At 43.1% G+C, this 9525-nt stretch overlaps 1 protein-coding gene across 3 annotated transcripts in view; it reads left to right on the top strand.

Moving 5' to 3' along the window:
• crim1 (cysteine rich transmembrane BMP regulator 1 (chordin-like)) overlaps positions 1 to 9170 on the top strand; it is a 31970-nt gene extending 22800 nt beyond the window's left edge. For all 3 annotated transcript variants that reach the window (XM_051386389.1, XM_051386407.1, XM_051386399.1), the window contains 7 exons: positions 410 to 531; positions 2049 to 2267; positions 3320 to 3535; positions 4676 to 4897; positions 5716 to 5838; positions 6234 to 6412; positions 6682 to 9170. In XM_051386389.1, the coding sequence (XP_051242349.1) occupies positions 410 to 531; positions 2049 to 2267; positions 3320 to 3535; positions 4676 to 4897; positions 5716 to 5838; positions 6234 to 6412; positions 6682 to 6876 (1276 nt within the window). In that variant the 3' untranslated portion in view covers positions 6877 to 9170. The remainder of the gene's footprint in view (positions 1 to 409; positions 532 to 2048; positions 2268 to 3319; positions 3536 to 4675; positions 4898 to 5715; positions 5839 to 6233; positions 6413 to 6681) is intronic.
• The last annotated feature ends 355 nt before the right edge of the window (positions 9171 to 9525 follow it).

The following is a 9525-nucleotide window of genomic DNA, read 5'->3' on the forward strand; positions in this document are numbered from 1 at the left end:
GTTACCTGACCATCAGGAGGCCGTATCCCATTCTCTCTTTTCTGTCTGGTTCTATACTCACCAATCAACATGCCTACATTAGCTCTTGTCTAGCTGCTCTTTGGTGCTCCTATATGTCCGCAAAATCTGAACTGGCTTTAGATAGCTCCACCCAGAGCCTTTGGGTTGGTATGATGTGCAAACCAAAAGGATCTCACATGTTGGCCTTTTATTTGGCCTTCTTTAAAGGGCAGCTAACAAAAAGAGGGGAAAGCAGGTCAGGATGTTGATTATACCAGACATAAGCATCTGGGTTTCACTCAATCACAACACCATGTTGCTCCAGAGAGCTTGTTTGCTTCCTGGCATTCTCGTCATGTAATTGAGTTTTATATGTGTGTGCTTCATCATGTGTTTGTTTGCCCCGCAGGAGGAACAAGCATGGCTGTGAGATGTGCCGGTGTGTCAAGTGTCCTCCCTTCACCTGTGACAAGCACTGCAGTGACGGCTATCGACAGAACAGGAAGGGCTGCTCCATCTGCATGTGTAAAGGTAATTGAGCTCTGGTATAGACATCACCTGCAGTGAAATGCTGGCAATATTCCAATATGTCTGACTGAATAATACCATAGAAGCATTAACGTGACAATAGTTTGGGGAGGATTTTTTGGTGCTTTCACAAGATAATTGCCATGTAGGTAAGGCCATTTATTGCTTTTCCAGCTAGAAAAAATCACTAGCCCTGTTGAGACATAAAATACCCTGAACAAGCCCACGCCAATGTTGTAAGAGATACACGCAGGGTCCCCAAAGGATGATCCGTGCATGGCGAGATATTGACTTTCCCAATGCCAAAATGTCTCAGGCCAAAATACATCACATTTCTGAATATCAAATAGGGAGACTATCTTGAAAATTACAATCAGTATGTATATTAGGAGGCTTTTTAACCACTATCTTGATATCATATATTGATATAGATACCACTTTAAAGTTAACCATCAAGAGCTCCCTTCTGATACATAACTACAGTTCCACCCCGAGGTCTTAACTGTAAGCAGTATAAAAGGTAGAGGATGTAAGGAGATAGGAGAGCTCTGTTAGTAGAATAAAATGTCTGCCGCTAAGCTGCAGCTTTGATTTCCTGTGACCTTCTGCTGCTCAACTGTGGAGCCTTTTATGTGTGCTCGTTTTGGTTCTTGTTGGTGTTTTAGCTATATCCAGGGGCTGTTGGTGCACCTCTAATTTGATTCCCTCAACCCCTAAGTTTAAAGCAAGTATGCAGATGCCATATTTATGCTCCACCACATTTCATGTGATGTGTTGATTTTGCCAATTTAGCTGTATTATAAATATTTCAGCCTGAAATATACTTGGCTGGTTTTCCTGTATGGTGAGGAGATCAGTGCAGCTTATTCTTCGTCTCCACAAACAGAGCAGTACCTACTGCAAATAAACTGCTGTTTACCTGATTCTGAAACTCTTATATCAGCCTCTCTGTGGACTCTTAAAATATTTAGGGATAGGAAACTTTTTTTTTGGCAGTATGTTTTTTAAAGTTTTACATAAAAAAGAAGAGACATCAAAACATCTGCCTGAACTCTGCAACGTCGCACAGTTCACTGTGTTCAGCTTTTGTTCCAGATCCCAGCGGATCTCTACAAGCTTTAAGAGCCATGCTGAGTTAACACATGCTGGGGCCCGGTTACTGGCAACTTGGGCCCTTTTTATAAGGTTTATGTCTCCCTTTTAGTTTTTTTTGTCAGTTGACAAAAATTGTGGGAAACTCATTAAGCTTTATTTGTGGCTGGATTATGAATTGGCTATTCCAGTAGACTAAACCATAACCACTTAGCTCTTACTTTACTCCAAATGAAACTGGACCTAAGACAGTAATACTGGCCCTTTTTACTGTAAATCATAAATGTACTTAATGAAATTTCCACTGTGAATTTACAAGGTTCCTTGCCAGAGCAGGCTACGTTGCTTTTTTGAATTTTTTGCACCGCTATTCTACAAGTCCTTAGCCACCCCAGTAATGTCTGTGCCTTTCATGTTTGTGTCTCTAGAAAGTGGCCATGTCCCAAGCACCACTGCCCCGGCCCCAATGCCCAGCTATTGCCTCACCTCCAACGGGCACAGATACGAGGAAGGTGACGGCTGGCACGATGGTTGTCGCGACTGCTACTGCCACTCTGGGCGGGAGATGTGTGTGCTCATATCCTGCCCTGTGCCCAGCTGTTCTCATCCAGTTGTAAGGCCTGACCAGTGCTGCCCTACGTGTGAAGGTATGTCTCCGTAATTCAAACATGACTTTATTTTATATCCCATTGTAAAAAGTCTTGGTTATGATAACTTATTTTGGCCATTATTCTCACTTTCACGACTTCATTGCCATTTTACCAGATCTCAGCAATTACTTAGTGAGTACAGTGTTACAATAGCTAAGTAATAAGAATAAGAATAAGAATAATGGCCAAAACTACAAAAATAAGACCCAAGGTTTATTCAACTGGAGTAATTCTTTTTTACAATTTAAAAAGAAAAACTGGTATAAGATTACTTTGACTGTTTCCTGGCAGTTTCACTTTCTCCTGAAGTAACACTGAATCAAGGCCTCCACATGTCTCAATATACAAAAAAAACAGATGTTTTAGGACGGACTTTGACACTCAGTTACTTGCTAGAAATTAGTTGCAATTAATACACACACTTGCTTGCACACACACACACACATCTGGCGACACACAGTATACAGTCCCCTGACAGCCCATTCACCCCAGAGCTTTGGATCATTAGCTAGCTTTTAGGCTTTAGACTTGCTGGCCACTTAAACTCTCAAACACACAGTCTCTGTCTGTTTCCTCTAAAAATGGAAGGTACACTGATCCACAGCCACACACGTTTTTATCCACAACCCTCCGACTCATGCGGGATATTTATGGAGGAGTGACTCAGTTGGCTGTTCAAATATTTAGGAGTGAAAGAATGTCTACAACTTTCAGAAGCTACACACACTTTGCAGTTGGGGGACAATAGGCTAACTCTTTGCAGATGTCTACTACTCTGCTGGACACAGAAAGATGTTTTCAACTAAAGTAGTGTCAAAACACAACTTGGCCACCACCCCACACTGCCCGAGGCTTCCTCTTAATGGATAGTGGTCTCCCATGCATCCTTATTCTAGTAACCTATGACTCTGTTTACTCTCTCAAGATCATTGTTTCACTTCATCGTGTAGCAGTTATTGTTTTGGGCTGAATTAATGTTTGTTTGGCACAGACCAGAATGTGAATTTGACAGCAGAGCACATACATGACTGTTTCCTTCTCTACCGTAGATGAGTCAGGCAGCGGTCAGCCAGAGGGGATGGACATGGTGGTGTGCAGAGCTCCTGGGGGGGAATTTTACGTGGAGGGGGAGACCTGGAACCTGGACGAGTGCACACGCTGCACCTGCAGGAAGGGACGTGTCCTGTGCGACACTGAAGTGTGTCCCCCAGCTCTCTGCCAGACACCAATCAGGAACAAGGACACCTGTTGCCACGTATGCCCAGGTAATTGGAAAAAGGCCAAGGTACAGTGATGCAGGGGTAATTAAAAAAAAAACCCCAAGGGGGTGGGGGGTCAGAGGTTTGGTTAGTGGAAAGAGAAATATAAATCTGTTTTGGATGTGCTATCAGCATGTGGTTTTGGAAGGTCTTGCATGTTGCACTCTGTCGGGCAGTTTTATGTCAGGCATACAGACTCGTAAAGAAACCAGCCAAGACCGGTTGGGTTTACATAGCAATCCTCCAGACAGGCAGCAGCACAGGCGGACTGCTTTCACCCAGTGGCCCACACCTGAGGTTCATCATAACTCTAACTAACTAATTTCGCTCAATCTGTGCTATTCCTCCGATTATGGGAATAAAGTCTGACACAAACGTCTAGGCTAACGCAAAAACCACACGCATATTTTGTTTATAAACTGTACCCAAACACTCAAGCCTCTCTTATACACTTATAATCAACATATCCCAAGCACTCCCAAGCATGAGGCCCACAAATCAGCAATGCATGACTGCGCCTGAGAGCTGCTCCTTGAGAATGCTGGCCTGCCTTATCGCCGCATCGCCTTTCACAAAAGCAGATTGTCAGAGACCAGCCTTTGATATATGTATGGGCCTGGTCACCAGGAATGTGGGAATAATACACATCTCACTGACAGGCCCTGTGATGTATGTGTACTGTAGGGTAGTGCAGGGTGCACATGCTAACTAAGTCTTTGGTCATGAGAAGGCCATAGATCTCAGGCCTGCAGGGGTATGATGAGACTAAGAGATAAGGAAGGCCTGACATCTGCCATATGGAGTCACTTGTGTTTGTGTTTAACATACTGTAAAGCATCTTATCTTTAAAGTAACCCTAAAGGCCCCATAATGTGTGTGAATTGAGATGTTATACAACAGGGACAAATGCAGGAGTCATGTAGAAGCAGGCCTCGCCTCATAGTTATATACAGCTCAGACAAAATTAGGTTTTTATTTGAAAACAGCAATTCTCTACAAGCTAAATTTAAGCTCCAACATTACATTGCCAAGTCCTATTAAGTGAGGGAAGAGGCTGGAACATGACCCAGCATACAGCCCCATGTCTTGCCTTAACCTTTGAGTATTTTCATCATTAACCCTACCTGTACCTGTGTGCCACCACAGACGAGTCACTGAGCCCCTTGCTGCCAGTCAACACCAGCCAGCAGGAGTACTGCATAACCAACGACGGAGACGTGCTGCTGGCTGGAGACTCCTGGAAAGCCAATGCCTGCACCAGCTGCACCTGCAACAACGGCACCATTCAGTGTTTCTCTCAGCGCTGTCCGGCTGCCAACTGCCGGGTGCCCGTCTTACGCAAGGGCCAGTGCTGCCCACACTGTCTCGGTGAGTATTTAGGTGCGTCTCAATCAAGAGAGAGCTGCCTTTATAGAGTATTTGGCCTTTAGACAGAGCTTTGAGTACTTTTTAATGCACTAAAAATATTACAAAATAAAATATACATTCTAAATGGGGTTTGTATTGCATACTAAAATTCAGTTTATGTATCACTTCCACAAGAACAAGAGAACAAGGACAGAACTACCATCCTTTTTATAATAAGTGGTACCACTGGAACAAGGCACAGCCTGTTGCTGGGAAAGTTATAATTTATAATGCTACATGTCAAAAAGAGGGCGTAACCAAGGGGGTTCCAGACTGAATGTGTGTGCATGTGTTTGTTTGTTAGGCATAGCCACTCTGGCGCTGCATAGGCAAACATGACCACTCGCAACAACATTCCATGTGACATACACACACGGCCCGCTCAGAGCAAAAACATTCCTCGAGCATCCGCACATTCACACGTGTTTCCTGTCCCCGGCCCGCAACACTCTCTCTGTGGCGGCACAGGAAGGCAAAGCTCCATGTCAGCTTTTCCTATAGAGGAAAACCTCAGCATAGGCTCCCATTGTTCACCCTGATACGTAGCCGTTTTGCCGGGCCTTTGTTTTTGTTATTTGCCCGGTGGGAAACAGCTTTTTACGTAATGCCTTTACAAAGCGGTACAGTGGAAGTTAGTAGGACAGTTTCTATAAACACAGCTTATCAATTGAGACACCAGGGAGTTCATACGCTAGCTCACAGTTAGAAATGTTTATGTCCTGAATGTTTGCATTACATCAGTGGTGTTGGTAATAGATCTTATTCTTTTGTCTGAGCAGAAATTACAACGTCGGTGCCGGTGATGTTGTCTACCGACGCCTCCAAGACATCAGTCACTGTTACAGTGGAGAGCGCAGTGTGGATCACCACCGCCACTGTACCACCCATCATTGCTGATATAGGTACCTGCTCATTACATCATCTCTCCACACACCCCTTTAAATCCCCTTAATACACTGTGTAGTAGTAACCCCATCCTAGTTTTTGGCATTACTGCGTGTACTCCCTGCCAATCTCTGTGAATGTTTATTCTAATGGAGGTTATTTTAGTTGTCTTGATAAATGAGTGACTGGTGTACTAACTCATGCTGAACTAAACAATAATGATAAATGGATACTGGCACATCATCTGTCTTGAGACACCCAGCGTTCAGTGTGAAGTACTTAGCCGGGATATCGTCCAAAAGCAGACAAATAAGCTGTTTTCAATTTAGATTTGGTAATTTGAGTGGGTTTAGCAATTAAAGAGCTTTCTGTGGGACTGATATCTGATATCACTTTTGTCTGCGTGCCACAGATGAGCCAGGTTTGGGTGAGAATTACCCCAGCCAAACAGAGATGGCCCTCATCTACCAATCGGCAGCCTGGATCCTGGCGGGTCTCCTGCTGGCCATCATCATCTTCCTTATTGTGGCGTTACTCATCAACAAGAAAAAGAAGTGGGTGCAGATGTCCTGCTACAGTGCACCAAAGAAGGTGAGAAGTTATCTGTAAATTGCATAAATCCGCTTATTACTACTTCACATCCATCCTAAAATGTACCATGAAATTAGATTGTGGTGTCAAAAAATCTGAATTTGTCAGAGTATTATTGGAAGCTGTCCAGTTGCTGCACTTTTAAGTGCAAGATAACATAAATGAATAAGCTTTAGCTTTCATCACAAATCACGTAGCTGTCGAGACCTGAATTATAGCTTCAATCTAACAATAGGATTATGTTGTTTTTTTCCCCTTTTCCTGGTTAGACGGTGATCCTGAAGAAGCATGTAAACAAGAACTCGGTGGTCTACATGGAGCCTTCCAAGGAGAACAAATTTCAGAATGTGAAGAACGACTGCGGCATCATCCATTTCTCTCCAGAAATGAGCTCCCCCTGTGTGGACAAGATGACCATCCCCAGAGCCAAGCTGAGCATGGGCAACGACTGGACGCAGCGCTAAAAAAACCCACCACCGCTCAATCCCTGCAGATCAGAGCTATCCGACACCTCCCACTCTCTCTTACTGCTGTATCCAAGGTGATTAGTGCAACAGTGCACACACACACACACCTTGGGCGCCGCCTTGTTCCCACCCTTCTCTCTCTGTGTGACTGTAAAACTGAGGATGCTCTACGAGAGACAAAGCAAGCGACCTCTGTTTCTTTTATTATGTGTTCTTATTCTTCTGTGTTTGGATCTTTGGGTGGAGTGAGACATTGGGAGGTGGATGGACACATGGACATACAAAGGACACATCCACTCTGGGCTCTGCTTTAAAACAGAGAAGGAGGCAGCCAGAGAGGCTCCTCTGTCAGAATCAGACTTTGACTGTGAACATTGTAATATAATTGCTTATTATTGCCTCCTTTTGAAACTGGAACTTTGAGGCAATATGAGGAGCATAAAAAGCTTTAGGACAGGGGTTTGGGCTGTAGTTTAAAGGGGGTATGGAGGATGATGCCCTCCCGAGTTCAGCAGTGCTTCATGGATGTAATCATTTTCATCAGCAGGGAGGCCAAAGGAACTGATAATCCAGTTGGATCACATTGGGTTCAGCAGCCAAATCATAATCACCAGGCTTTATATAGACCCCCAAATCCAAACCCCTGCTTTAGAATGTGTGGTTTCCATCTTAGTTTTTGTATATTTCTACAGTATTTGTACTTGTTGTAGTGTTGTTCTTGGCCACCTCTTGTTTTTATTATGGGTGTCTCCGTGGGGCCAGATTGAAACATTTTTGAAAATGCCAGTCCAAACATTCCCCCCGATCAAGTTCAGGAAGGACATGCTTCCCAAATAATAGCCTTGTTCCTACCTTCAAATGACCCGAGCCATTCCATTCAGAGAACTCCCAACAACAAACCGTAATTCTACCAAATGAAATATGTGAAGTCCCTCTCTGAACGTACCCACGATACAGTAGGCCACAGTCTTATTCATCGTCCGACCTCGGCTCTTCCAGAAGGAATCAGTCGTACTTAATCATCTCAAAAATTGCAGAGATGAAGTTAAAGCGCAGTGATGTTCATCCAGGAAGAATGTCATTTTATGGACTGCAGCGGAGACAAAATGGTGCCAGACTCTTCTTCTGGACCTGTGAGGAATGTCTTTGATACCATGCCTCACTTCATAACTTAATTCACAGCTGTGTGTGTGTGTGTGTGTGTGTGTGTGTGTGTGTGTGTGTGTGTGTGTGTGTGTGTGTGCGTGCGTGTGTGTGTGTATGTGTGCGTGTGGAGCTACTGTTCACACCGAATGTTAGCAATGGTTAGTTATGATTCATTTTAAAGCCTTAATTCTATAGCCTTAATGTATTTTCTTTGTTGATATCTTGTTTTCATTTAATAACTGTGTTAGCTCATATCAAGCAATCTAAAAACAGTAATATATTCAACCAATGTTAAGATGAACAGATTGTGTTGTACAGCGTCACTGATGGTTCTCATCATATACAAGTGAATTATGTGATGCAAAGATAGAGTGTAAGGGGTTGCTAGTAACTGTACATAATGCTACACGTTACAAAAATCAGAGCATGTTAAAGAGACGTAGCACTTTTCTTTGGAGCCAGTGGTTGTTTTTAAAAAAACTCACTGCAGGATTCTTGGAGGGATAAAGGCCCTAATCGGGGATTTGATAGGCATATTAAGCTCACGGAGATGTTAAACCACTCAAGTGAACACGCTGTTGCGGCTAGAGGCTTCGTACCAATCTGATCAGCACAGAGAAGGACAGAATCTGAAAAAGCGTTACGCAACAAACTGGGGTTTCATAGGAAAAGGTTTTGGATCATAGTTCTCAATCCATTGCCAATTTCTCAATACAAAGACCATTCTGATGCCAAAATTGGTTGGAGACCAATTTATATTGAAGTGTTTTAGTAACTCGGTAGATTTGTGTCTGTTTGAATCATGACCATGTGCTTTAAAATGAAGAGGCGACTGTAAAAGCTTACGCAATTCTTTGTTCTTCTATGTGTAAAAAAAAAAAAGTAGTTTAAATTAGTAGGACAGAAGAGTACCTTATTTATTTTTTCACATAGCTTTATTTATTAATACTATAGTTTGAGATTTTTTTTGAAAAATGAACTTTTGGTAGCCAAAGCTGCTGTACATTGTAGACTATTTACCATTTCTATCTGCTATATTCTACACAACCTTATTTATTTCACTGTTGCAAACCCTGTAAATATGTTTCCTAGATGATGAACTGTAACATTTACACTTATTTTGAAAAATAAACGTGTGAACCAAAGTGGCCCGCACTGATGATATTTAAACTGGGTTGCAGGAACAATTCCCTAAAGTGCAGTGATGTCATCCAAGATGGTATCTGTTAGTGGTTTTTACTTCACTCGCAGAATTGCAGGCTCACACACATCTGGTCCTGGAGTTCTGCTCCAAATGGGGAATTTGTCTTCTCTTGGTTGCTTCAAATCTGGTTGTTTTCCCCGTGCTCACTGAAGTTGTTCTCTTATCTCAGTAGCACTTGCAGATGTGTTGAGTGTTGATACTGAAGGTTGTTTCTGATGGGGGGGTCCTCTGAGATTTAAGTTCCTGGGGAAGAGCAAGTAGACCTCTCGTCTAGCCAGTGGGCTACTAAAACACTG

The sequence above is a fragment of the Dicentrarchus labrax genome, unplaced genomic scaffold, assembly GCF_905237075.1.
Source record: "Dicentrarchus labrax unplaced genomic scaffold, dlabrax2021, whole genome shotgun sequence".
Classification (NCBI taxonomy): Eukaryota; Metazoa; Chordata; class Actinopteri; family Moronidae; genus Dicentrarchus; species Dicentrarchus labrax.